Below are 27,559 nucleotides of genomic sequence, written 5' to 3' on the forward strand. Positions count from 1 at the left end.
CGTCATCAAGAGCATACTTTCCCATCTTCCATTTTCCTCATCTTGTCTCACACCTCAGCTTCCATACAGCATGGAAGGTCACGGCCGTGACATCCCAGGCCATCAGGCCCACCTCCCCGAGGAGGACTCGAAAAGGTACGTATATTCATTCATCATCACCGGGACCTATTCCGTATTTTCATCAGTTGAGAGTCATCATCTTTTGCGTTTGTGGGATCACATTTGCTAACTCATAGGGTTTAGGCCTGGCAATACTGTCCGTGCCAACCAACATTTTACGACGTGAGTACACGACATATCCCCTGGCATCATCACTTTCCTAGCATCCAAGCCTACTCTGTCTGCCGTCGCACCTTTAGCTTTTGACAGTCTTTTGCTATTCCTTTCCCTTTCTCTCACCTGTCTCTCACCTGTCTCTTGTCTCTTACTTGTCTCTTATTGTCCACTATCTACCAACTGTGCTCTATGATCCAAGCCCCTCTTGACTGTCAACAACATCATGGGTGTGAAAAATTCAGCTAATCGAAATAATAGCCCCAGCGGCTCTCCCCAGACAATCTACCAGGAAAACCCTCCGCTGTCCCTACTTCTCTCTCCTCCACAGACCTCACCATTGATACCGCTGGACGCAATGGATTCTAGCCCTCCGGCTAGTCACCTCCATCAATACATCCCATCATATCAAGGCCGGGCCCGGGTCATTAGCGGACATGGGTCATACCCCGTGTATGACCCTAGTCGAGGAGAGCAGCTGAGGAGTGCTGCGGACCGTGCCAACCCTTACCGGGATCGACTAGAGCGAGTTGATCATACACGGGGGCAGTATCGGGCCCGGAGCAGAAGTCCTAGGCGCTCGATGCAACCCGCAGGTGTTCATGGATCCCGGGAAGTGCCAAGAATCCCATTTACGGAATTCAATCAATATCCTCGGGAGATGTATATCCCACCTGGAATGAACGACCAAATGCCTCATGATCTGCCGAGCTCCTCCCCGACGCTACCTCCGAACCACGCCCAGAGTCGTGGTTATGCTTCAGGCAACCTAGGGGACTCTCCTGGACATACTTACCCTCCCAATGACGGCAACATGTATGGATACCCTCTCGACCAACAACAAGTGCAGGGATGTGACCCGGGACCCGACACACAACCGGCCAACAAGAAAGAGGATACCAGCAAGAGCGATGAGGATCACTTATGTGAATTTGCCGCTCCATGCCGAATGCATCCCTCACCTGATGGAATGCACTACCGGAAGGTTGTCTCACATGTGTTTGGCAGGAACAAAGCTGTCACCAAGCTGTTCCCACTCGGCGTCTGGGTCCATTATTGCCGAAAGCACTACCAGCGTGCCCGATATCGTGCAGACCAATGGCCGTTCACGCAATGTGACCTCCTTCTAGAATCCCTGAACCGAATGGAGAACTGGGATGGAGTGGAGAGTTTCGAACTTATCCTCCGCCGCCGAGAGCAAATGCGAGTCGGACGTGAAACCGAAAGCACACCAAACTCAAAGACCTCCAACCAGAATAACATTACTCCCTCTGCCGGCCAGAACGAAGACCAGGACAACAAGTCCACCGTTACTCGCCCTCCAGGCCGTAAGCATCCAACTGCCATTATCGCCCCCGTTCCTGACTGGCTTCGCCAACACGTCGGTCACGGTAAGACCTTCCACGAAATCCGGCGCATCATCGAACTGGTGCGTAACCACATGGTGAGGCTCCGAAACCAAGAAAGAGCCCAACAACAGCTCAACCATCTTCCCAAGTCCCCGAGTGGACCAGGAAGTCCTCGTCGAGGTGGTCTTTCGAACGGCCGAAGGGGACGCATCACTAAACCCGCCCACCGCGACCCCCTACGCGTGCGTGCTAGCACGGTTCGTTTCCCCGATGTTGAAATCCTCCCTCATTTCAAGCCTTGGGTCAAGGAGGCTGCTCTACGACAGCGATCTGCCACCAACGGCCCAACGGATGTCAAGGAATACGAAGCAGAGCGGAGGATCTCAGGAGGGGGACATATCCTTGGGGAAATCCAGGATACCTGTGACATCAATGCTCGGGCTGAATCGAGTCAGCCGACGAACGGCGACTTTGCTAACAATACGACACCCCGTCTTGATGGCCGCTCCGAGTCCCTTTCTACGATTGAGATGACTGGGGCCAATCTCTCACAAATGCAGCCTCACATTGGCAGGGCTGGGACCAACCGCGGCCAGTCTGAGAGCCAGCGGCGACGCAGCGAACGGGTCTACATCAAGGCCCTGGACCGTGTACCTACCAAGAAGCCCGGCAAGGATGGTGAGCCTGGAAAGGATGGTGACAGGTAGCTTGCCATCAACTTGCCAATCTGCTCCTCATCAGTCTTACCAACCACCGGTCACATAAGAACAAGGATTGAAAAAACGGTATTTTTTTAATAAAAAAGAAAAGAAAAAGCAGCCTATTGACAGATTACGCACTTGCCCGGATGCTCCAACGACAACCCAACTTGATCACAATATCGAATGGACTCATTCACGTGGCTTAGGCATGCCCTTTTGGTCGTTGTATCACTTAACGAACAGAAAGAATTGAACCCTCAGACATTCCAAAAAAAACCCCCTTATCATCAGTCTTGAGGGCATACTATCTTCCTCGACTTCACGTGGCTGCTATGGGAAGACTTCATGGAAGGGCAGTTGAAGCCCGACAAAAATGTGAAACATGGGGAAGATATGTTGCTGTGACCACCACCTTATGCCAAAAGTCCTCAACCAGCAAAGGGAAAGAAAAGTGTGAGATCGATCTCCCGTGTCAAGCAATTCTGTCAAGCTGCAACCTGTGCCTGCGGCCTGTGGCCTGCGAAAGAAGATATTCATGGTAGTGACATGCCCAGGTTTACATTGCTTGCTATGACTTTGTTAAGACATGGATAGTGATTTGAATGAGTGAAGAGTAGGAAGGCAAAAACGAAAAGAACAAAAAAAAAGCCCATATGCCTTCGGCAAGGATTGAAGAGTGGAAAAGTCCACCTTCAACAGATACATATGGATGGACTTTCATAGCGTTTGTATCAATACAAGTTCAATTCAATTACATTGTGAGACTTGGTAACTGTCCTAATTAGAATATGAGGACCATCACTATTTCCCACGAGCTTCCTACCTACCTACCTATGTACTTGATTTCCTCTGCCACATCCTGGCGCTCTCTTTCCGTATTAGTGCTCAGACCTTGCCACTTTTTGCTCACTAAGTAAATCATAGCACGTATACTCCGAAAAGAAGGGGGATACGAGGTAGAAGAAGACTTCATAACCTTAAAGTCGCGTATATAACACAATAACGCCCGTAGTTACTACTAAGATACCGGTAATAAAGCTAGAAGTAAGCTACTAAGGCGGAGGTATAAGAGTATACTAGGGCGGTGTATATAAAGAAGGGAGGTAATATCACAACCTTCTCCTAGAGAGGATCGTAGGACTCGAAGGGATCTACGTAGTGGACCTTAGAGGATCGGATATACAGATACACCGGGTTGTATAACCTCGCATGGCTCAAGGATGATATGGACAGTACCTTGAACTTGCTCGATCTAGCGCGAAACATAAAACAGACAAAATGTCGAGCGGCTGACAGTTCTTGCTACTATTTTCGGTCCCCTGCCAGTTGCTACTGGAGTTCTTAGTATGCAATCCCGGTTTAATAATATAGGGCCCCTTCTATATGACTTCCTCGGAGTTATTGTTCTCCTCGTGACATTTACGGCTCTTTGCCTTCTAGTATTTGATATTGGATCAAGCAACCTGTTTCCAGGGCGGTACTAACTATGCCAGGCTTGAGACTTATACCGCGCTATCTCTTGGTACCTTTGGTATGCATTTGAGTTCTTATTTTAGGCTCATCTCTCGTTGGCATGCACAAAAGCCTTACCTTAGGAGGCTCCATTCTTAGGTATGGACTAGTGGCAGCTATTGGTGTTATATCTGTATTTGGAGTTATGGTACGCTACAAGTATGATTTGAAGTTTGGAGGTCACTTTATCACAAGGAGTATCATTAATGAAACATTTGCTATCTACTCATTTGGACACGGGTTGTACTCCTATATCTTTACGGGCTGATAGCGATTCATAACCTGGCCGGCAGGATCCAGTCTGAGGAAAGATGGAACGTTACATTTTTGGCTTCCTCATAGAAGTTAGAAATCAATATATGGAAGGTTCTAGGGATGTACACCGTGTAGCTTAACAATAATGTGAGAGTGGTGCGATTTATAATCTGGCGGAGTTAGCGGAATTAATACGGGGTGGGTTAAATAAATACAGCTCCAATGTTCGCTATTACCATCAGCAGAGAATACTACATTCATCTACAGCTGTACCCCTCTATCTATTTCCAACCATCAATCATGGCGCCCGTTAATCTCATCTGGGGTGGAGGCTCCATCATGGACGAAGAGTCCTATCCCACCCTCGAATCCATCAATGAAGCTCTAGATATCCTGCAAGCCAATGGTGTCAAGACTATCGACACAGCCAGAATCTACTTGAATTCCGAGGAGCGTCTGGGTCAGGTCAATGCCAGCTCCCGCTTTGCCATTGATACGAAACATCCCGGCGGGTTCGCCCCCGAAGCAAATTCCCAAGAATTGATCGGTTCAATCGCAAATCAGAGTTTGAACTATCTCCAAACAGACCAGGTATGCTCCAAACAATATATTAGATAGAAGGTCTATTTCTAATAGCATAATCAGGTGGATGTCTACTACATCCACGCACCCGATCGTCGCTTTCCCCTAGAGGAGCTTCTGGCCGGTGTAAACGCCCTCTACCAAGCTGGAAAGTTCAAGCGCTTCGGTCTTTCAAACTACCTAGCCACAGAGGTTGACGAAGTTATCCGCGTTTGTCGTGAAAAGGGATACGTCCTGCCCAGTGTGTACCAAGGAAACTACTCCGCCGTCGCTCGTCGGGCGGAGACAGAGCTACTCCCAACACTACGCAAGCACAACATCTCCTTCAATGCATACTCTCCCATTGCAGGTGGATTCTTGACTAAGGATGTCGAGGTGTTGGTTTCTGGTGGTGAGGGCCGATGGGATCCAAAGACGATGATTGGTGGGATTTACCATGCGCTCTATAATAAGAAGAACATGCTCGAGGGTTTGAAGCTTTGGGATAAGATCTCTAAGGAGTCTGGTATTCCCAAGGTTGAGCTGGCGTATCGGTGGGTGGCGCATAACTCATCGCTCAGCGGGGAGTATGGGGATGGGGTTATATTTGGTACGCGCACTATTGAGCAGCTGGATCAGACCCTTGCTGCATTTGCGAAGGGTCCTCTTGATTCTGCGATCGCGGTGCAAATTGAGCAGGTTTGGAAGATTGTTGAGGTTGATGCGCCTTTGGATAACTTTAATGATTTTCCTGGTCACCAGTGAAATGAAGAGCTGTGGCTGTTGGGAGGTTTATAATTGGGACGGGACTATCTGCCTTGATTCCTATTATTGTTCTTACTATCTTGAACTTGTTCACAAATTAATAATATAGCAGTATCTCTTCTCAAATCATCTATTGACTATACAACATTCATCCGCGCTCTCTATGGGCTGTGGCCACCTACGCTGAGTGGCACTTAGTCGTGCTGACCGGCGAAGCGGTGCAGAGGTAGAAGTAGTCCGTCATTCAATGATGGCCATGTGTTCTACGTGCGGCATAGTGGCCCTCCAGCTTCTGATGTTTTGGACCCAACGAACACTTACCCCTCAATTTAGACGCCATGAGGTCTTATCGAGAAGTTCTCGGTAGAGAAATGAGTCCTAAATTGGAGTGAGGTTTCTGGGCTGCAGAAATGAAGTTAGCATATGTTGAGTATATGATATGTATATGTTAACTACCGTTGGAACACTATGCAAGAGGGCGTTAATCTTAGTTTGAATTTGTGCTAATAACTGCTAGAACTGGATTCTGATATGGATCATCATTTAAATCGCCCATTGAGGTGCGATCGAGGATGTCAGCCTGTACAGAGACATGATCCACGGTTGAGCTAGCCCTAGAGGACTTGGTGGTAGTTATGTAATTCAGCCACATGGACATTTCTTGCACCTTTAAACCTTCCACATCTTGAAGTCATGGCCTTTCCACTACCACTGGGGTTATTGTGTTGGAGTTCATTATTGCCGGGGAGAACGCCAATGTGCCCCCATATGTCACTCAGAACACCAATTTAGCCCCATATGCCACTGTCAACCGCGGACTGGCAGGCAATTATCGAGAGGCAAACTTTTTCAGATGGTGCATTGGATTCATGTGCAGGTAGCTAGGAGACTAGTCCAAGGAAACCTTCCAAGGAAGCACATTATTGAGGAATATACGATACCTGGGTGTCTACATGTAGGTATGTAAATATCGCATAGTATTATACAAATCTATGTGAGTGACCTCGGAGTATAAGGCTATATCAACATTCGTAAACCTCAAAAATCCCCATTTCTGGCTTCATCAAGAGTCTGCCTAGATACACGTTTATGTACTCAGCTAAGTAGCGGGACGTCAATTGAACGAATATTTGCATGCGAAAGGAGAAGGGAAAAGATAAGAGAAAAGATCAGACACATACTCCGTACAATGTAGAGAAAACCCCAAAATACGACTCGCTTGCTGGAAAAGACACCGAAATGCAGCAGAAACAGAAAGCTCCTATGCAACCACCCAAGCAATATGAAATAAAAAGATTAATGTAAGGTAATTATCATGGTAGTTTGTGTATGAACAAAAGCCAGTCTCGAAGAAAACAGACTGGTCTAGCTTGCCACAGCCAGCTGGGCGACGAGATCAGACGCCACATCAAGGAAGGGGTAAGGGCTGGTCACCTCCTTCTCCTTGTTCTTGAGGCGCTTGCTGATGGGATGCCATTCAGTGTCTCCCTCGGTGCGGATCACGTTCTGGTAGCCATCGCATTTGAAGTCAACCATGTAGTTGTTTTCTTCGAGTTGATAAAGCTGGATGTCAAGGAAGACCCAGACACCGTAGGTGATTTTTGGAAGTCCGCTTGGAACATTGACCGAGGAGGCCCCGCTCGTGAGACCGCTGTCTGGTACGGAGGACTGGTTGTCTCTGCTCCTATCTTCTGTTGGGGCAGAGATCCCCGAGATGTTGAAGCGGCGACGCAATTCTTCGAGGTCGCTGCGGCTATTGTAAACACTGGTGGATGCCCCTGGAGCCTTAATGCCTTCTTTCAACAGGCGTGCACGGATAAACCATGGGTCCTTCGGGATGTAATAGTCGGATGGGAGGTCGGGGTATTTGCTCTGCAAGGGTTTAGGCTTATCAGGGGACGGGGTCGCATCGGGGCCGATATTGGTGCCTAGAGACTGTAAGAATAAGCTTGAAACGGGTAAGAAGTGGAAACATACCTGATTCCACGGGTTGAATGTCCCACAATCCACCCTGAGCAGCAATTGCCCGGTACAGATACAACATGGCCTCATATGGCTGGTTCCGGGATCGAATACCAAACTGCCATTTGCGACTCCGTTTTGGCTGTTTTTCGAGGGGTTGACCGGTTGGGGGCTCAAATCGCAACTTGTCCAAGTCGACGACACTGCGAGCGTGGGGCTTCAATGCACGGGCTGTCGCGGCCTGTTCTTCGGGAGACATGTCCCGATAGGCAGATCCGTGTCCCTCTGGGTCAAGCTGGGCGGCTTCTTGACGACGCTGCTCGAGCAATTCGTTGCGAGCTCTTTTATCCCGATCACGTTGTTCCATGAGTTGGTCGTGAACATATGGCAAGCTAGTAGGGAGAATCCGAACGTGGCTAACGCGGGGTTCTTCCCCAGATTCCGGTTGTTGTGGATCTTCCGAGGCCCTGCGGTGCGATGCACTAGCGGTGCGGCTCATGGTGGGAGCAGGGGACCCTTGAGGACGAGGCGCAGGAGTCCGATCGGCGGATGAAGGCGCAGCCCCTTTCTGGACATTTTGAGCTAACAGATTGTCTTCCGTGGGTGCTGTCATCGTTAACAGATAGGCAGGTTGATTAAGGAGTTCAGGTCTTACAGTTGGTTTGCATCATCTCATTTTCAACGACGATGGAGAAGGCGTCCTTGATAGCGCTGGGTTCCGGATGTCTCAATGCCTCTTCGATATCCTCCCGGCCATATCCCATGCTTCGTTCGAGCTTAGACACTGCAATTCGATGAATCTTGTTCTGGACCGGTGGAGGCTTCACCATATCAAGCTTTCCAGAATCAACTTTCTTCGAGTCTGCATCTGGGGCGATGAATTCCTCACGTGGTGGTTCCAGATACTGGGGGAGATTTTTGGTGAACCATGGGTCCAATCTGATCTCAGGAATTGTAATGCGGTGGACGGGGTGAACTTGGAGCATTGCCCGGATCAAACGAGCTGCCCCAGATGAGATATATCCAGGTATGTGGAAGGTGCCCGCTGCAATCTTTTTGAAAAGGGCGGGAATGTAGTCATCGTCGAAAGGCAATCGGCCCACCAACAACACATATAGAATAACGCCGCAACTCCACACATCGACTTCGGGTCCGGCGTAGAGCTTTCCGGAAATGACCTCTGGGGCAGCGTAGTTGGGGCTGCCGCAGCTAGTCTTGAGGAAGTTGCCATCCGTCATAATATTACTCAAACCGAAATCCGCAATCTTAACGTTCTTTTGGTTGTCGATGAGCAGGTTCTCGGGCTTCAAGTCACGGTGTACAATCTTGTGTCGATGGCAGTATTCCACAGCACAAATGATTTGCTGAAAGAATTTCCGGGCTTCGTCGTCACCGCACCTTCCCTTCCTCACGAGATAATCGAACAACTCTCGCTCCGCGTATTCCAGCACCATCACAATATCGGACTTGGTCGCAATCACCGTGTACCTATAACATGATTGGTCAGCCAACTGAAACCCCAATTGCACTCTGGACCGAAATCGTACAATTTAATGATGTGAGGGTGTCGTAGCAATTGTAAGTACTGAATTTCCCGCTCCACACGCCCAACCATGTCCCGGGAGAGTAATTTGCGTCGTGAGATGATCTTCAAAGCAACTTGACGTCCACTTGGCTGGTGAATAGCAAGTTTTACCTTGCCAAACGAACCCTCGCCTAAAACTCTTATAGTCTGGTACTGGTCGAGGCGTTGCATGTCTCGGGTAGTCGACGGTGACTGCAACGAGTCCTCGGTCTTGCCGGTCGGCTTCGAGGGCGGGGGCATTGCCATGGCGGAAGGGTTGGAGGCGGGCGGCCTCGCACGTTCACGCGGACGCTCACGGTCGGAGGGGAGGGGGATAGCGAGGTCTTCCTCGTCGAATGCAGCGGCCATGGTCGGGAAGAATAACAACGTGACGTGATTGATTTTCTAGACGGTTCACCGGTCCGACGGGGCTGCTGACTGTACAGACCGTGGTTAGAGTAGTCGGCTTTTTTCTTCTATTTTTTTCCTCTCAAAACATTTGCCCAGGCGCCAATCAGTTGATCAGTCTCGACCCTCCCCACAACAGAACCGAAGGTGGAGCTGGACAGCTGTTTGTCGGTGGGGGGATGGAGGGGTAAATCTTGGTAGGGGTTGAAAGAAGTGAAGAAACCAAAACTGGAGGTTGAGTTATCATCGATAAATGGGAAGATGAAGATCTGGGAAAGCCAAGATTTTTCAATTAACCCGAGGCCTTTTGGGGGGACATCGTGGATTGCGGGAGTTCAGTTCTAGACCTTACCTAAGCTAAGTTCTTGGGGCCTCCACGGGGCACATCACCATGGATGAACCTGAACCAAGTCGTAAAAGAGCTTGGTATCACAGATAATATAGCGTATAAGGCTCTATATAGTAATATGCTTTTTTACCATTACTAACATATCTCTGGACAGTTCCCTTGACCTCCTATATCAGCCAGACTTTGTCGGTCAAAATGGCAGAATATCAGTTTTATATCATTTCCAGCCCTAAACGCAGTGCATCTTATCCCAGTTCAACCGTTGGTCTGTGTTTATGACTAGTCAACTATAGTTAGTAGCAAATAAAGCTTTTTGTTCTTCTTAAAAAAAAAAAAGATTTTTGCCGAAGCTCCGAGAAAAGCTGTGTCATACGCAGTGGGTCAACAAGACCCTTAAATGACTGTGGCTGAAAGTCAATTGATCGAGATTGTTCATTATTTTCACATGGCTAAGAGATATAATAATGCCTTCTGCTCAATTCTTTGAATCCTAAGCCGACTACCTATGTCGAGATTGTAGATGTAACTGGCTATATGATCCAAATGCTTTAGTACAAATCCAGCCGGGCTATGCAACACAGCCTCTGAACCTTGAGCAATTGGGAAAGATATATTTTTCTACAACATACAACATGCAACATACATAGAGAGTGGAGCCTTTGGAAATAATGTACATCATTCATCATTTAACAAGAATTTATACTATAAAGAGACCAAGACATGTCGAGGTGGAATTTTCTTCCACTAAAGGAGACTTTGCAGGTACACAGATCTCCATAGTAAATCGTATGGCTTGGGAAGTACCCCAGGGGTATGTGCGTTGAGTCACACTGCGGCTTAGAGCGATCAAGCGGGGTGTCGGGGTCCCAAAGTGGATTAGCGTCAAGTCGGGGACCCCGAAGAGGAATGGCGGACCAACACGACACGAGCATACATTAGATCAAGGCTGCCTCAGGTCTTGGGTTCTTTACCTTCCCCGGAAGCCACAGCTATTGCCCTTTCATTTTCACCTCGATACCTTAGTGTCCTACTGCCTCAGGATTCTTTTGGCCTGACCAAACGGCCCCCCATTCTCTCTCTCTTTTGACTTGTGTTCCTCATTTTTCCTCTTCTCATACAAAATAGATACCCTTAGTGATACCCACTCTACGTTTTCTTTTTCCAATGGCTTTTGTTGCGGACGAATTCTTCTCTGGAATGGATGTGACAACCTCCAATGAATGGGTTGACTTTGATCAATTCCTCGATCTCCCGACAGGCTACGACGACCAGTCGACTGCCACCACCGTCTCACCTCAGGACCTAGCTCTGCCTTTTGAGACAGATGGGATTCCATCTGATTTCATGCAATCCTCCTTCGACATGGCTAGCTATGACCTCCCACAAGAAGACTTCGTGGGAATGGATGGAGGGTTCATGCAGGACCCGGCTGCTCCTTTGTTTGACGACACTTCGTTCTTGGAGTACAACCCATACGACAGCACCAACACGTTCCGGAACCTGGTTGAGGCGCAGGCAGCCGCTGACCCGCGCGTCGCTACCATCAAGGAGAAGCGCCGCGAGGCAGCCATTGCGCTGCACCTGCAGCGCCTTTGTGATGCCACTGCTCTCGACTTGGATATGTCCTCGGACTCCAACACCAGCTTCTCATCACCAAGCTGGTCAGAATACGTTCGCGGGAGCAGCTCTCCGCGTCCTAGCCCAGAGAACACATCTGTCTCCGAGGCACCCCCTCCTGGGGGCATGGAGATGGTTCTCGACTTGAACATGAACGCCGCTGCCAATGTGCCTAAGAAGCAGAAGCCTCGCTCCCAGGCACAGAAGGAGAACTACATCAAGGCTCGGAAGTACGGTGCTTGTGAGAAACACAAGAAGCAGCACAAGCGAGTAAGTTTTATATTCACATTGAACATTTCAAATGATCATGCTGACCGTCGAGTAGTGCAATTGCCTGGAGAAGGCTGCTGCTCGTGTCACTGCCACCGATGTTCCAATGAACGCCGCACTCCAGGAACGGCCGAGGCAACCGATGCTCCAAGTGCCGATCCCAGAGGCGCGCTACTCGGACTCGCCGGGTCACAACACATCATCCAACTCACCTCAAACGCTTCCAACCATCACGATGACCAGGAGACTACCAAGCACCTCATCTGGAATCGAGCCATCCGCGGGACTGCCTGTTGCGGTTCCAATCGCCAAGCAAATTGTCAGGACGAAAGCTCAAAAGAGTGCGCCGCCGGGTCACGATATTATTTTGCTATCTGGCAAGCGAGACTCCAAGTGCATGTCGAGTCAAGACAGCGTTCTACCATCGAGCAGAAACACTGCGAAAGGTCAGTCTCCCGGACACGACATACTCCTATCTGGAAAGAGCATCGCAGACGCCTCATCCGCGGGACACGAAAGACTTCTTACCCAAAGGAGGGTCTCAAAGAACGCAGGAAGCGGACAACCCCACGACCCCTGCAGTTCAAGTACACCTCGGCCGGTTCACACAGCCGGTCTGCCAGGTGGCAGCTCCAGCTTGCGCTGGCGCGTTTCGACCTCTTCGGTTGGTGCCGTATGTTCAGAAAGGACGGATGTCAAGACAACATCCTCGGCGAATCATGCAACCGCCGGCGTGGGTCACACTCCAGGTCTCGATGTACACCGAACGAGGCCCACTCGCACGATGGAAAGGACTGCGGTGCCAGGTACTGTTGCTGGCAATCTTGGAATGCGCCATTCCGCATCGCTCGTACACAATTCTGGAATCCAAGTGCCTGGACCGGATCACAGGAGAGTTTCAGAGGGGCTTGCCAACCAGCTCGCAATACTCTCTGGCTTGCAGTCTGTGCCGAAGGATCTACTGGTCTCGCCGGCTCGGCGTGGATCGCCAGATCTCTTTGGAAACGGATCACTGGATAACCTCGAGTGTCGGCCCCTGCTCATTAGTACGAAAGGTCCCCTTGTTCGGCCTGTTGCTGAAGGTGTTAGCTGCCTGCTTTCCAGCACTGCCGTGGCATTTGCTGATGCCTGGCAATCATCGCTGTCTCTGGCCTCTGGGATTGAGGGCATGGTCTACAAATGTCTGTCTCTGCTTGGCCGACAAGTTTGGTCTGCGAAGAAGCGCTCATATCTGGGTGGACTGCGGAAAGCTTGGTGCGTATGACTGACCCGCTGTTGTTGGATGAACTTAGTCGCGCTCGGCACTGGATGAATCAGCTCTTATAATTGGTCGAGCTGGCTTGAACTATACTTAATTGCGAAGGGCATGCAGATGTGGCATATATTTTTGATACTGCAGTGATCCCTAATGGCGAAAAGGCGAATTTATTTGCATTTAATATCCACCAAACGCTGTATCTTCAGAATAATAACCTACGTAGGAGACGCGAGCACAACTATATGCAGTTCAGCAGCAGCAACCAAAGTTGCTAACATACAGATGCCTTCACAAAAAAGAAGGTATGGTATTACGCACATTGATAGCTGGGGTTGCATTCGTACACAATCAAAAGTAGTTCAGAATCTTGCATGTCCAATGATTATATCGAGGCTATTTCTATGGGTCTTCCAGTTGAATCTTCTAAAAACGAGCTGAATAGCGAACAATTCTGATATTTCAGGTTGCGTCTTTTGTCCCCACCACCTCAGCCCTAAATCTCCCTAATCCCGCCCCCTTTTTCCTTGTTCTCCTACAGTTGGAACCGACACTCGTACTTCGCTTCAATTCAAGACTATGACCTCTCCGCCCCTTTTACGCTTCACTACAGTGACTGGATATTTCCTCCAGGATGACCCCTCCACTGACCCCGACACCTTCGACTACGTAAGATACCCCAATATCATTGCTAAAAATATCAAACCAGCGTCTGATACTATGTAAAGGCAAAATCAAACTTCGGACTCATCGAGAAACACTACGATGAACACCCCGGAATAGAACAGACCGACAGTCAGTGGCGGCGTTTTGACGCCCACATTCGACGCCTGAACGCCAACGACACTAAAAAGCTCAAAGTCCTCTTCCTCGGACGCCATGGCGAGGGCGTCCACAACGTTGCCGAACGCAAGTACGGCACCAAGGAGTGGGATGTAAGTGACCGAGCATTTTCTCCATGAACCAGACGCTAAACAGACCCTAGGATTACTGGTCTCTCCAAGACGGAGACCTGGACGGCAACTGGGTCGATGCCCGTCTTACTGAACAGGGAAGATGCCAGGCCCAGGTCGCACATGCAGCTTGGAAGCAGCAGATCGAGGCTGGCATCCCCTCACCCGAGTCCTACTACGTGAGCCCCCTGAACCGGTGTCTTGAAACGGCGCAGATTACGTTCCAGGGACTTGCGATCCCTGGTACGGATCCTTTTAAGCCGATCATTAAAGAGGTGTGTTTGATTTCTATTTCTACTGCAGAACGTATATTGTCTAACCGGGCTAGCTTCTCCGTGAGACAATGGATCAGCATACCTGTGACCGTCGCTCGACGGCTTCGGAAATAGCAGAAGAGTATCCCAAGTACAGATTTGAGGAGGGATTCTCCGAGGAAGACAAGTTGTGGGATCCTGAGGTCCGCGAGTCGAACGAGCATCGCAATGCTCGGCTTCGTGGGCTTCTGAACGATATATTTGCTCACGATGAGAGCATGTACATTTCTTTAACGGCTCACTCAGGCGCCATCACTAGCATTTTGGAAGTTTTGGGCCATCGTCGCTTTGCCCTGGCGACTGGTGCAGTGATCCCTGTGCTCGTTTTGGTGGAAAAGGTGACACCGTCGCAGTCATCGTAGGGCCGGCATGATTTGGAAGGCAGTTTCGAGGATCGCAGCAAGTGTATAACTGACATAGCTGCGGGTATGGGTAAATATTAAGAGGAGAAGGGCTGGTCTCAATGGTTTGATATCCAAGAAATTGATTCAGTATTGTACATGAGTCACTCTTACCGAAGAAAGATTAGAGCAACTTCCCACAAATGCAATTGTCGCCTCCAATCGGCTAATGAAAAACCACTGTCCACGCGAAAGATCTAAATATAAATAATACAAACGCCAAAGCATCGATCACCAGCTGTAGTACTGGTTCTGCGCAGAGATCTTGCGATCTGGCAGTTGTGTCCAAAGCTGAGATCGGCGCTCCCGCTGGGCCTTGGCCTCACGCTCTTCCCACTCGCGGATACGGGTCTTCTCTTCCTTCAACAGGACCGAAAGACCTGTGGTAGGGGGACGCATGCGGTTGATCTGACCACGGGCACGGTGATCCATCTGATATCCATACGGACCACGGTTAACCCAGGCCTGCTGAATGTAGATGTCGGTGGGGTTGGCAATCTTCCGCCGCTCGCCGGTCTTGAGTGTGACGGTAATGGGTTTCGATGGTTCGGCGTTCGCGGCCCCAAGGCCCATGCCGGCACGGACAATGGCGACGTTCTTTGCGTGTTCGAGATGTTCCCGCACGTCCTTGGCGGCCTTTTTGTCGCTGAAGCGCATCTGGAGGATGGCTTCGTCGATATTCTTGCCGGCGATTTGGCGGGCGAGAGGACCCAGCTTCTTCAGCGACGTCTTAATCCAGTGGGATTTGGAAAGCGATTCGCGCTCTGTGCGCTTAATTTGCACCTTTGCCGGTACGCGGCCTCGTTTCCGGATCTCGCGGACAGCCATCTTCCTCTCCCATCGCAGCTGGGCCCTGGGATCGGGACCCAGTCCCACTTGCACGCGACTCAAGTCGCGGTCCTCCAGCTTTCCGAAGATGGTGTCTTTTCCTTGTTCCCCCGTTTTCCGGGATGGCATAGGGCCGGATGTTGGTGCGGTGAAGTCGGATCCGAAGATGGAGGATCCAACATCACCTTCTTCCTTCTTAGGGGCCGAGGGTCGGTGGGCGACTTTGGGTTTTTGGCTGCCTCCCCCCGTGAACATGCTCTTCAAGGAAGAGAACAAACCGGTTGGCTTTTTTGTTTCCCCATCGTTCAGAGCGTAACGGACGGCCGTCGAGGTCAAAGTTCGGCGAGGGACGAAGGAGACGGTCCGGGCAGCTAAAGGTGGGCAGTAAGTCAGTAGAGAGACCAATCATAAGGTATATGAATATAACATACCTGTCCGGACCAGTTGCCCTGAGCGATAGAGCATTGTGGCTGTTGGGATGTTGTTGTCAAAAGTTCACGTCGGGAAAAAGGTGAAAGTTCCCTGCACTTGTGGTCTGTGCGGGATACCGGAGCCTGAGGCACCTTGAAGTTGATCGATCAGAATAGCTTCAAGAGATGCGACCTGCGACTGCACGAGTCGATAGAGCAGGAACAAATTTATCTACAGATGGAGATGATCTCGTGTATTTGTTGATCATATTCGCATCTTGTTCTCCCGACATTATTGTTTCCTCTTCTCAACCATCTCCACAGTATCCACTAGCCCTCATCTTTCCCTCTTTCAGTTCTTCTCTCTCTTTTTCGTCTTCCTCCATCCCTCCCTTCCCTTCCCAGGCCACCAGCCTGTTGTTTCTATCTTTTTCAAATACCTGAGATCTCTGAGATTTCAGCTTGCCCTCTCGATTTAAGGGCTCTCGTTCCTTCCAGGCATTCCTTTAGATTCTTAGCCACCCGTCAGAAACAGCTGCGCAAGTGTAAATCTACGTCATTTGCAGGAACAACAACGAGGGGGGATCTGGATACGACCGGCCGATGCAGGAATGGACGTGCTGAGGTACATCAAGACTGTCGTATGATCTGGATCTCTGCTTGAAAAGTACCTGGGCATCCATTACGACAATTCCCGGTATCCCATCGTTCTTCCCAAAGCTGCATCCAAATATGGACATCAATTCGCTTCTTTCACCGGACTCGAATCCCAAGTCTGGAAATTCAACGCCCGTGTCTGGTCCTACGTCGAACAACGCACCGGCCACCTCTGCCGGGCCCTCCCCCCACAAAGCTATTGAGAGAACTCGGACAGGCTCCAGACGAAAGGGCAAGACTTCTTCACCTCTCGCACAGCAAGTGTACGCCCCCACTGGAGAATCTTCGCCAGGACCCAGCGGAGGAAATGGGGCTTCGCCGACTGAAGTACCCTCAAGACAACCATCCACGCCGGGAATGGACACTTTGGCGGATCTCGCCTCGATGCAGCACCACCAGCCACAACGTCCAACACCTACGAGCATGCTCCGAAGTACCGAAACCTATGAGCACCAGTTATCTCCATCTACCATTCACCCACACGTCAATTCTATAACCCACAACACCCCTACCTCTCGGATGTCGTTCGAGATCGCCATGTCGGATGGGCGCGACGGGCCCGCGAAGAGGACCTACGCCTCAACTTCGCTTGACCCGGATGCGCAACGATTGGCGACCGAACTATTCCATCAGATCTCGCTCAACCCCCACACGCATGACGCGCACGTGCAATTTATCGGATTGCTGCATGCAGGATTTGTCAACCACGTCTACCCACCGAATAACCCAGATGTCCACGGTGACCCGCGACGCTATGATCTGCTCAACGATCTGAAAACGGCACGTGAAGAAATGGACAAGCTTTTCGCCATGGGAGAAGATCTTTGGGCCGAATGGATTCAGGATGAGAGTATGTTAGCTCAAGATGTTGACGGGCGCATTGCTGTTCTAGAACTCTGCCAGCGATCCGTCGAAGAGGAGTTTGGCAGCACAAAACTGTGGAATATCTACGGCGAATGGGTTCTTTATCTCTACAATTCCGCTCATGGCGAATCCAGTTCTCTCCAGTGGACCGAAGAGGATCGCATGGTTGGGCGCGAGGTGTTCACGTGGGATTCGGTCGTGGAGGTGTGGCAGCGCGGCGCAGATGCTACCAAGTGGAGGATCAACAACAGCCACTTGGTCTGGGATCGCCTTCTGGACCTCTATGCTCAGGACATTGCTCGCGCACCCTCGCAAGAAAAGATCAACCATCTTCATGGACTTTATGGCCATCGTCTGCAAACTCCCCACGCCACCTGGGATCAGACCTTCCAAAAATTTTCGAGCTTCATTTCAACTTATTGCAACAGCAAGTACGAGGAAATCATGTCTGAGACTGTTGCCCGCGCAGCTGAACCAAAGGCTCTCTACAACACACGAGAGGAGTTCGAACACCGCCTGGCGAAAGCGCAAGAGTCTGGCGATCGTACACTCGAATGGACAATCTACTCCGAGTATATTGATTGGGAATTGACACGCAACCGCCGGAAACGCGGGGAGTTCAGCTTCGACTTGGTGAATGCCATCTATCAGCGCGCCGTTCTTCACTTTCCCACCGATGTGTCGATTTGGGAAGACTATGTCATGTTTTTGATCGGCGAATCTCTTCATCGCCGCGCCTCGACCACGACAATCTCTACCCTAGACCGTGCCACGCGTCATTGTCCATGGTCTGGAAACCTATGGTCCCAGTATCTGCTAAGCTCGGAAAGAGAGAACCAGTCATTTAACAAGATTTCGAGCATCAAGCACAAGGCGACTAGCACTGGACTCCTTGATGCTGGTGGTTTGGAGGAAGTCTTGAAGGTCCACGTCACCTGGTGCAGTTATCTTCGCCGGCGTGCGTTCTTGTCTGACTCGACCGACGAAGACCTTGATGTCGCAGAGGTTGGCATTCGCTCGGCAATTGAAAGCGTGCAAGAACTGGGCGAAAAAAAGTATGGCCCGGCGTACCAGGGCGATCCTCTTTTCCGTCTGGAGCGAATTTACATCCGCTTCCTCAGCGAAAGCGGCAGCTGGGACAGCGCACGAGAGACCTTCAAGGGCTTAGTGGCTCGCCGCGGCAGCAGCTATGAATTCTGGCTTGCCTACTACGAATGGGAGCTGATTTGCTGGAGCAAATTTGTGCAAGGCGAGGCAACAGTGGACGCAGCGCGCCGGACCCCTAACCCCTGCTTTGCTACTGCCGTGCTTAAGCAAGCGATCAAGAGAACAGATCTGGACTGGCCCGAGAAGATTGTTCAGACTTACGTCTCACACTGCGAGGACTACGAGGACTCCGATGAGCTCCAGTTGGCCGTGATTGAAACTCGGAAAGCAATGCGAGCTGTCACTGCCCGGAGAGAGAGAGAGGCACGAGAGGCAGCCGCAGCCCAGCAACAGCAGCAACAGCAATGGGAGGCCGCAGTGGAGGCCGTCCCCTCGCCCGAAAAGAGAAAGCGCGAAGACGAAAAGGACGAGATGCCGGAAACCAAAAAGGTCCGCAACGAAGAGGCGCCGGCAGAGACTCCCGCTCCTCCTCTGCGGGATCGAGAGAATGCGACCGTTGTCGTCACCAATCTGCCCAAAGGTACCACTGAGCATCAAGTTCGCCAATTCTTCCGTCATGTAAGTGTCTCATTCCTATTACTATCGGGATGATTTGACTGACCAAAACAGATCGGCACCGTCAATACTGTCAAAATGCTTCGTAGAGACGAGAAGAATTCTGAGGTTGCGGTCATCGAGTTCGAAACCAAGGAAGAGGCTCTTTCCGCTCTCACTCGTGACCAAAAGCGCTTCAACAACACTGATAACATCATCGACGTGAGGATTGGCGCACAGACAACAGTTTGGATCACCAATTACCCGCCGACTGCGGATGAGGACTACCTCCGCAACCTTTTCAACAAAGTAAGTGCTGACTTACTTCACCTCTAGACTTTGTGACGTTGCTGACTTTTAGCAGTATGGCGAAGTAGTCGACGTTAGAATGCCGTCTCTCAAGTTTGACACTTCCAGACGCTTCTCCTACTTGCAGTTTGATACCTCCAGCGCTGCCCACCATGCGACAGAGCTTCATGGAATGCGGTTCGAAGATGGCACGAGGCTCAGTGTTAAGATTTCCGATCCCGGACAAAAAACAGCCCGCACTGGTCCCAGATACGAAGGACGAGAAATTTATGTTTCAAACATCGCCTGGGACGCCAATGAAAAGGATCTGAGAGAACTTTTCTCCAAATTCGGCGAAATCGAAAAGATTTTGATTGAGCGAAAGATTACCGGTGGTAGTAGAGGGTTTGGCTTTGTTACTTTCTCTACCAAGGATGCTGCCAATGACGCCGTCGCAATGAATGACCATGTGTTCAGGTCTCGACCTCTACGTGTTGAGATTGCTACCACCGACACTCGGCGTGGAAACCAAGTCGTCATCTCGCGAGTTGCTTCGCACCCGGCCCACTACGGTGTTCGTGAACTTGAAGTGCCGGTTGGTGATCATGCACAGCGCACCCTTGCCCTGATGAACGTTCCCGATACTGTCAATCAAGCCCGCATCCGTACCCTTGTCGAACCATATGGGCGTTTAGTCGCGATCAATCTGCGCCCAGAACATCAAGGTGCTATTGTGGAATATGTCGATATCCACGATGCCGGCAAGGCTTCTTTGGCGCTCGAAGGGAAAGAGATCGCTCCTGGGCGCCCTCTCCATATCGGCACAGTTCGAGAGATGATGAGTTTGCAACCGGAAGTCAATAGAGACCGGGGGCAACCCGTCAAGCACGAAAACAAAACGAAGAAGACGAACCTACAACCTACTGCGCCGATTAGACGCCCGCAGCAGCCTGGTGCTCGAAGGGGTGGTCTTGGGATGAAACGACAGACTGCATTTGATCAGAAACAATCTGCCGCTAATCCGGCCAGTGACAAGATGGACACGACGCCCGACGGCGAGAGCAAACCGAAAAAGAGCAACGATGATTTCCGCGCCATGCTCCAACAAAAGCGTCCGGAATGAAGTGCAAGTGCAATGACTGACAGTTCCTGGCGCAATTCTTTTTTTTTACGGCATGTATCCGGCTGGCGTTTTTCTATTTCCCGGTGGTCATCTTGATGCTTCCTTTAGATCCGCATGTATTTCATTCGGGTCGGTCTTTTGCGTCATGATCTCTTTTGTTTATGGCACATGCCGTCGTGTACATTATGACTGTATCTTGCTCTTAGTTCTAATGATGATGTCTGTTCCGAAGGGCTGTCTCCGAGACAATTGCCCCCGATGACTTGAAAGTTCTGTCCTGATGATCTATATCGTAGAATATTGGTATTTAAACTTCCCTATAGAATCTGTGGCCCATGTCATATTTACTGTACCTCTATACATTGTCAATGCAGCATGGCGTATATGATTGGACTAGATGTCACGATAGTGCAGAACGCATTGACGTCAATCGGCTTGGCCTACTTGGCCTACTTGGCCTTGAATGCCTGCGGGGAAATACAAAACACTTTGATCCTCTCGGAGGGGATGCACAGAGCGATTTATTGCGAGGATAACCTGTTATCTGCGTTAAACCTTTGAACATTCCCTCAACTGCCTGAAGTACACCTGGGGGCCGCGTGATCGGTCTCTTCTATCTCTTATCTGACTCGATTAGCCCATCCCATCTAGTACATCCATCCCTTCCCTTGTCTTTTCTATTCTCCACGTCTTGGAGTCTATTGAGATTTCTCATAATATTGCTCTACACTCAATGTGTAGAGCTGTCACCAAGCATAGTTCACGTCCAACGCCATCGCATCCCCCGCAGCGATGGACTTCCACCTAGTGCCTCGCGGTACCGATCGGAACTACACAGGATTCCTCACCAAGACGATAGTCTACGCCGCGACGTTGGTTATATTCCTGGCCTGTACGCAGCTCTCAGCGACCAGCTAGAAATCCAAATTTACTAACAAAAACCCCCAGCATTTGGCTTGACGGTATCCTCAATCGTCATTCCAAAATGGGTCAGCTACCATAGCGAAAAGGTACGGCTTGTCCACCCCCCACAAGCTCCTACTAAAACCATGAACTTATAGCCCCCGAACCATTACTCCTACGGCCTTCACCGCCGCTGTTCCTCCCTCACCGATACCTGCGAGAGCTTCCCACAACGCGAAGACTGCCACGGCGAAGACCGATACTTCTGCTCCATGTGGCGCTCCGTCGGGTTCTTGGTGACCTTTGCCGTCGTCCTGCAGGGCATTAGCGTGGTCACGTACCTGGTCATCTTGACTGGCGGGAAACGGCTGCGCGAGAATGGGTGGAGTGTTCTCAGTTTGATGGTTGTTCTGTCTGCCATTGTGCAAGCAGCCGGCATGTCGATAGTGGTAGGTTGATAACACGCCTGTGTATGGGCGGAGATGGCATTTTCCTAATAATTTGGCATACAGGCATACCTATTCGATAACGAAGACCGGTTCTTCGTTGGCTGGAAACTCGACCAGTCCTGGATCCTTTGCACTATTAGCTGGTGCTTGAGTATCTTCTGCGCAGGCGCGGTTATCGTGGCTGGCAAGGTCTTGCCTTCAGAGGGTGGGTATGAGTTGATTCCTGACCATGATGAGCTTCAAGTCTCTTGATGGCGCTCTGTGTAGCATTCATGGCACATGGACAACTCACGCGTTACGCAAAACAGACGAAGAAGACCTATCTAGGTATCATCGGTTGACGACTTCTCATATTTATGCTATTTCGGTGGTTGCAGATTGTTGACGCTTTTCTATTTTTTGATTTCGTGCTTCGGTGTTGGGGCTGTATACTTCTTTTATCCTTCCAGGCTATGGTAGGGACCAACTAATATGGATAATGCCTTGAATACGATATCTCTCTGCAGGCATGTATCTACAGAGTTCAGTTTATCATGGATTGAATCACATCTTCGTGGATCGTTTTTGTGACCTTACAAGACCATCAGTGAACCATCTAAATATAGGAAAAATGCAATGCGACGTAGAGTTTTCATCGTTCATCCCGTACAGTACATTCCCTCCGATAGGCTGAGTCGACCTACCAGACAATTTCTTTCCCATTCAATCCCTCAACAGCCGGAATCTGCGGCCGCAGCGCCTGACCATAGTCACCCCCATTCGGCGTGCGAAGCAGAGTGTGAATATGGAATTTCTTCGGCTCCTCATTATTCAAAAACACCCCGGAGTGATGATCAAACTCAACAAGAATCACCGGGCTCTGAATCCGATAATAGAACGGATCCTCATCCCCATACCCCCCAATCCAACAAAAGTACGTCTCCGCTTCATGCGCGCGCACCTGATCAATCTTCATAGCCCGCGACTTGGCCGGCAGATAAAGCAAATATTGTTCCAAGATACCATACATGAGCTCTTTCTGCGCGGCATTAAAAGTCGTCGCAGGGATACCCTCATACGGCACCACACGGTTATCACGGTACGCACCGCACAGATGGCGCTGATCATCTTTATTCCAGCGGCCGGGCGGCATAGCCGGATCCTTCATTTGTGCAAAGACACGAGCTGAACCCTGCATCTCCGCCAAGAGCGACTGCATCAACTGCAGCCCAAGCTTCTCTTCGATCTGCATGATGCGCGTGCCCGCGTGCGGGCCGACGTCGATCTCGTTCGGCTCTGCGCCTGTGAACCACGGCGACGCGACGATCTGTCCTTTGTACAGGAAGATGTTTAGACAGAGATGGTGGCCGTAGAAAGACCAGCCCCAGGGACGGGTGGACGACGGACGGCCGAAGAGGACGAAGTTGTAGGAGAATTCGTTCATCACGGCTGGTGACTTGACCAGCTCGCCGAGGAAGTGGTTGATGCGCATTGCGTCCACGGCTTTTTCATACCCTTCTGGTGAGAGGGTTGTTTTGAGGACGTTCATTACTGCGTCCCGGGTCTCGGTGTTGACTTCGTCTAGTCGGATGCCCTTGTGCGCGAGCAGGAACTCCGGGTTCGACCATGTGCGCCATTGCGGGGAGTCGATGTGGTAGCTGATGGCTTCTTTTTGCTTATCGTCCAACAGGGCCGTTACGGCTTCTGTTGCGTCTACGATTTGTTGGATTGGGATGTCTTCTTCTTGTAATGTGAATAGACCCGGGCGGACGGTTCCTATATATGTTAGAGGTATTCTTGTATCGTTCCGGTTTGCTCGTACCATCGGTGGTCACGCCTTTAAAGGGCTCTTGTAATAGATCTAACCAGTGCATATACAGCGCATGTAGCCAGGGTGGCTGATGTCCGGTCTTAAAGTCGTGCGCGTACTCGTGCGCATCCTGCTGGCACATCACCTGGAAGCGCTTGAGGTTGAGGTCGGGCAGGTACTGGCGGTACTCGCCTGTGGGCTTTTCCAGTGCATTGGCCATAGTGAAGAGATGTAAAGAGATAAAAGAGAGAGAGGGAAATGTTCAAATGGTATTATAGCATGAGACCCCCCACATCCGGGTCTTCCCCACGCGTGTGGGGATGGGAAATTCCTTATCCGCGGCAACTTGGGGCTTCAAACCACCCGGTTACTTTTACTCTCAAAAGTCCGGGGAAATATGTCGGGATGTCCTGAATTTCGAATTTAGGGTTGTCATTGTCTCACGGCTTTTAGACACGTGGGATATCCCGGGGGTGAAAGGGCTATATAGTACGGAGTACAACTACTGAACTCGGATCTTCCGAGACATTCTCGGCTCAGATCAGATAAGTTTTTCGGGCATCCCGATCTTCGGTAAAGTCAGGCTAATAAATTTTAGTCCCAGAATACAACTAGTATCTAGAGAGACTGCCTAAGAAGACCGCCAAGAAGACTACAGCGTATAAGGGGTCGATTTTCTCTTATCATAGGAATTGGACCCTATAGAAGTTGATATTGTAGGAAATCAGTCCCCCAATTTGTAGGTAATAGTAAACTGGCAGTACAACAGTCAAAATTTGATATGGAACAATGCCATATACCGCACTGGTGGCTAAACACTGAGGAGCGTCTTGAGATTGGAATAGTAGTGTGGTTGTAACAGGGTATTGGCTTAATACGTGTTCATTCTACATCCATGTCCTACGTGTTTCGGTCAATATTTGTAGACGTCCGAGCTTTCTATTGAAAAAGCAAATGACTTCTGGGGATTACCTTATAGCTTGCACCTCTGGGTGGGAGACAAAAAGTAATAGATGTATTCTATACGATCTAGTTCGCGGACAGCTTGTCGAGGCCGTGAGAAGGGTCGTTGCGATGATCAAGTGTCAGGATCTTCAAGTGAGTCCGGACTGCGCTTTGCATACTATAAGGATAATGATATCCTTTGATGAGACCTTCGGATCAAGTAGTTATTTGCATGGGCCAATAGCCACCGACGCATGCGTTTCGTTCTTCTTGGGGTGGTTCAATATTTCGACTTCACATGGGAAGACATTGATGAAGGAGATTGGTTTCCACACCAAAGCGTGTCTTATTGAAGTCTTTCGGGGCGGTCTCGTTGTTCGCAGTCATGGTCAGCAAGTCGACCTTGGTGGAACTTCTGGTTTACCAGTTTGGAAATATCCGGGTGCATACGGTGTTGCAGTTTCCAACATGATTGACGGATTCGGCCCTTCAATCAAACGTTTGAACAGTGATCGAAGTTAAGAATAGACCTAGTAGTGACCCTAAGGGTAGTCTATCTAGAGATTAGACCCTTAGAGAGTCACCCGCGGGTGACCCTAAGGGTCGTTACACGAGATAAATAAGTAAATCTTATAATATGTTTCAATTTCGAGCTAAAATATGTTATATTAATAGAGGTGTGCACGATTAAACTCTAGGGATTATTTTAGTAGCTTAGGACTTAGCCTACTATTACGGGACGACTGTCACCAATCCATCGATGTGTTCATGAGTCATGTTCATTCACCCAAAGTTGTAATAAGCATTAGATTCCAGCGGAGCAAGGGCTTAGGGTGCGGGCCGGGGTCGCATCGGCGCGTTACCCGTTTCTATTTCTAGGGTTCTCTGGTATGTACCTAGGTAGTAACTTATACAGCGGCCTACATTCTATTTTTATGATGTTGTAAAGGGTGGGACCGGTTCGAGTTATGTGATACTTTATTGAGATGTTGTATCAAATCACATAGTTCTACCCTTTTGTGCAACCATAGTAAGTAGGGAGTTAGAGACATCCATGGATATGTAGTATGTAATGATATAATAAAGGGTGGGATCGGCTGTATGGTGTATCATTAATATGTAGTATCAAATAATATAGATTTACCTATGTTGTATTCATGAAATCCTAGGAACTAATGAGTCAGGGACATACCTTGGACAGAAGTTATAAATAACAGTCTTCACACCCACAACTTCTAAACCTCTCTAAACATCTCTCACTATTTACCTATCTAAAATCTTCTTTTCATCAAGACCTCAAAGACCGAGCAACTTTTCCTCATCTCAAAATGAAGTTCCAAATCTGGGCTCTTGGCCTTGCAGCTCTTTCCTCGGGTGTGTCTGGTTGTGCCTACAGCTGGGATCACACAAACTGTCAATGGTTTGGAAACTCGCCAGCATGTGGCGAAGTGAAAAATAACATTGGGGATCGGGACAAGGATGGATGGGTCCTAGTCGATTGGACAAAAGATGTGGGCATAGACGAGAAAATAGGTATGGGTGACTGCGGCGGAAACGCTTATGGAAATACCTGCTGGTCTGGCTACAAGCGACTGTGGTGCAAGTCAAGTAAGTACCATGATAGCAACCCATTCACGGATGGAGAGCTCGGGCATCCGGGAATTACTTCAGATCTTGATCATCGTAATCTTCGAACTCCATGTGGAATATCTGTCTTCGGTATCCCAATCCCACGGCGAGGTAGAAGCGTTGGCAGCTCTGCTGATGGCACCGATCCTATTGGGAATCCATTGCATTTGAAGGAGATCCCACCATAATGACAATGGTAGATTATCTGGGTCTTTGGTTTGGAAAATAACCAGGTCGCCAGACTTCATCTGGATCCGTCAGCACTCTTAACCCAAAGATTGAGAAACTTTGAGTGCGGATGAAGTGAAATACTCTGTTTGTCCTGGAACTGAACTCCGTGTCGCATAACCCTAGGCAGCCAGTAGAAACGTGTGATCAACTCATTACCGTCATCGCGTAGATAGAGCGGCTCGAGGACAAAGTAATAAGCCCCAAAACATGTAGGCTTCGGGGTACAAGCAGAGCATATTCTCGCAAAGCTCTATGCCACATGGACCCGTCCATCGGGCTTCCCATTTATTGACTCGGTCTTTGCCCCAAAAGATGCGCAGCCATCCCCAGAATTGGGTGTACTTGCGGTCGGTTCCCTATGATTGACCTTTCCTGAGAGATACCGGGGAGGTGTGATATCACAGGACATTTGGTGACCTTGATCTGGCGAAGGCCAGAGGGAGAGATAGAGACAGAGAAGAAGGTTGGATTCTCTGACTGAGTGAGACTAGCCAGCAACATGTGAATCCTGACAAACCAGGCATTTGCCTGCCATAACAAGTCTCTCAGCAGGAATCGTTGCGCTTAAGGCACTATTCAAGGGCTTAGTAAATTGATCATTCCTCACTCCATTCCAGTTAAATGACTCACAGCTGTTTTATCAGTTAATTTTCGTTTCGGGCTCTCATCCTCCCCAAACCGGCAATGAAAATTAAAATGAAAAACAGGTCGGTAAACACCCTCGACCTTCGACCTTGTTTGCCCTAAGGAGTTTCGGTGTTAGGCTTCCATCGGTTAGGAGGGATATAAAAGGCGGAAATAGCTCACAGGTCCTGATCATGGTGAAAGCGACCTCACTTGTCATCGTGTGGCACACATTGGGTTGGGGAATTCCCGCCACCCGGACTATCTTTCAAAGGCATTCAATATTGGACAACCAAAGGCATGCCCGATATGTTCAGTCCGCCTCGTTTCCCTTTACATTCTTCTCAGTGTGTCGATCAAGGTTGCTCTCTCGGTATCTCCAAGTTCTGGGAATGGACCCATAGACGGGAGGCTCCATGGAATGTCGACAACTGGCATAGTAAAGTCCTCCATAGGAGGAGCTTTCTGAAAGCCGTAGATTCTGTTGTAGGATCCATGTTGTTGAGACTGGGTATGAATAAAAGGAACTGCTGTTCAGCGGTGACGGAGTTAATCAAGTGTAGTCAAGTGTTCCTAAGACTGGAAGGTGCATACCTACCAGGGCTGACT

General features: G+C 49.7%; 11 protein-coding genes across 11 annotated transcripts; 7 read left to right on the plus strand and 4 right to left on the minus strand.

Moving 5' to 3' along the window:
- Positions 1-70: 70 nt before the first annotated feature.
- Positions 71-2,329, plus strand: N7489_002585 (putative pathogenicity factor; the record flags this gene model as incomplete). The annotated part of the gene is made up of 3 exons (XM_056708340.1): positions 71-135; positions 244-282; positions 535-2,329. The coding sequence occupies 3 exons, from the start codon at positions 71-73 to the stop codon at positions 2,327-2,329; spliced, it is 1,899 nt and encodes a 632-aa protein (XP_056572642.1).
- A 2,061-nt stretch (positions 2,330-4,390) lies between these two features.
- On the plus strand, positions 4,391-5,416 carry N7489_002586 (aldo/keto reductase family protein; the record flags this gene model as incomplete). The annotated part of the gene is made up of 2 exons (XM_056708341.1): positions 4,391-4,681; positions 4,736-5,416. The coding sequence occupies 2 exons, from the start codon at positions 4,391-4,393 to the stop codon at positions 5,414-5,416; spliced, it is 972 nt and encodes a 323-aa protein (XP_056572643.1).
- Positions 5,417-6,781: 1,365 nt separating this feature from the next.
- N7489_002587 (serine/threonine-protein kinase) lies at positions 6,782-9,311 on the minus strand (the record flags this gene model as incomplete). Its single annotated transcript, XM_056708342.1, has 4 exons — positions 6,782-7,344; positions 7,394-7,984; positions 8,034-8,866; positions 8,926-9,311. The coding sequence occupies 4 exons, from the start codon at positions 9,309-9,311 to the stop codon at positions 6,782-6,784; spliced, it is 2,373 nt and encodes a 790-aa protein (XP_056572644.1).
- A 1,552-nt stretch (positions 9,312-10,863) lies between these two features.
- N7489_002588 (uncharacterized protein) lies at positions 10,864-12,850 on the plus strand (the record flags this gene model as incomplete). Its single annotated transcript, XM_056708343.1, has 2 exons — positions 10,864-11,586; positions 11,642-12,850. 2 exons carry the CDS (start codon positions 10,864-10,866, stop codon positions 12,848-12,850), a joined length of 1,932 nt encoding a protein of 643 aa, XP_056572645.1.
- A 570-nt stretch (positions 12,851-13,420) lies between these two features.
- N7489_002589 (histidine phosphatase family protein) lies at positions 13,421-14,470 on the plus strand (the record flags this gene model as incomplete). Its single annotated transcript, XM_056708344.1, has 4 exons — positions 13,421-13,510; positions 13,570-13,776; positions 13,827-14,069; positions 14,123-14,470. 4 exons carry the CDS (start codon positions 13,421-13,423, stop codon positions 14,468-14,470), a joined length of 888 nt encoding a protein of 295 aa, XP_056572646.1.
- A 270-nt stretch (positions 14,471-14,740) lies between these two features.
- N7489_002590 (mitochondrial 54S ribosomal protein uL22m) lies at positions 14,741-15,802 on the minus strand (the record flags this gene model as incomplete). Its single annotated transcript, XM_056708345.1, has 2 exons — positions 14,741-15,708; positions 15,769-15,802. The coding sequence occupies 2 exons, from the start codon at positions 15,800-15,802 to the stop codon at positions 14,741-14,743; spliced, it is 1,002 nt and encodes a 333-aa protein (XP_056572647.1).
- A 677-nt stretch (positions 15,803-16,479) lies between these two features.
- On the plus strand, positions 16,480-20,380 carry N7489_002591 (U6 snRNP complex subunit PRP24; the record flags this gene model as incomplete). Its single annotated transcript, XM_056708346.1, has 3 exons — positions 16,480-18,993; positions 19,045-19,278; positions 19,334-20,380. 3 exons carry the CDS (start codon positions 16,480-16,482, stop codon positions 20,378-20,380), a joined length of 3,795 nt encoding a protein of 1,264 aa, XP_056572648.1.
- Positions 20,381-21,172: 792 nt separating this feature from the next.
- N7489_002592 (uncharacterized protein) lies at positions 21,173-21,984 on the plus strand (the record flags this gene model as incomplete). Its single annotated transcript, XM_056708347.1, has 4 exons — positions 21,173-21,272; positions 21,329-21,390; positions 21,442-21,732; positions 21,796-21,984. The coding sequence occupies 4 exons, from the start codon at positions 21,173-21,175 to the stop codon at positions 21,982-21,984; spliced, it is 642 nt and encodes a 213-aa protein (XP_056572649.1).
- A 427-nt stretch (positions 21,985-22,411) lies between these two features.
- Positions 22,412-23,741, minus strand: N7489_002593 (DUF3500 domain-containing protein; the record flags this gene model as incomplete). The annotated part of the gene is made up of 2 exons (XM_056708348.1): positions 22,412-23,487; positions 23,534-23,741. The coding sequence occupies 2 exons, from the start codon at positions 23,739-23,741 to the stop codon at positions 22,412-22,414; spliced, it is 1,284 nt and encodes a 427-aa protein (XP_056572650.1).
- A 2,053-nt stretch (positions 23,742-25,794) lies between these two features.
- On the plus strand, positions 25,795-26,283 carry N7489_002594 (uncharacterized protein; the record flags this gene model as incomplete). Its single annotated transcript, XM_056708349.1, has 1 exon — positions 25,795-26,283. One exon carries the CDS (start codon positions 25,795-25,797, stop codon positions 26,281-26,283), a length of 489 nt encoding a protein of 162 aa, XP_056572651.1.
- Positions 26,284-26,484: 201 nt separating this feature from the next.
- Positions 26,485-27,170, minus strand: N7489_002595 (uncharacterized protein; the record flags this gene model as incomplete). The annotated part of the gene is made up of 3 exons (XM_056708350.1): positions 26,485-26,682; positions 26,957-27,069; positions 27,134-27,170. 3 exons carry the CDS (start codon positions 27,168-27,170, stop codon positions 26,485-26,487), a joined length of 348 nt encoding a protein of 115 aa, XP_056572652.1.
- Between the last annotated feature and the right edge of the window lie 389 nt (positions 27,171-27,559).

The sequence above is a fragment of the Penicillium chrysogenum genome (genome assembly GCF_028827035.1).
Source record: "Penicillium chrysogenum strain IBT 35668 chromosome Unknown utg000001l_segment0_segment0, whole genome shotgun sequence".
Lineage (NCBI taxonomy): Eukaryota > Fungi > Ascomycota > Eurotiomycetes > Eurotiales > Aspergillaceae > Penicillium > Penicillium chrysogenum.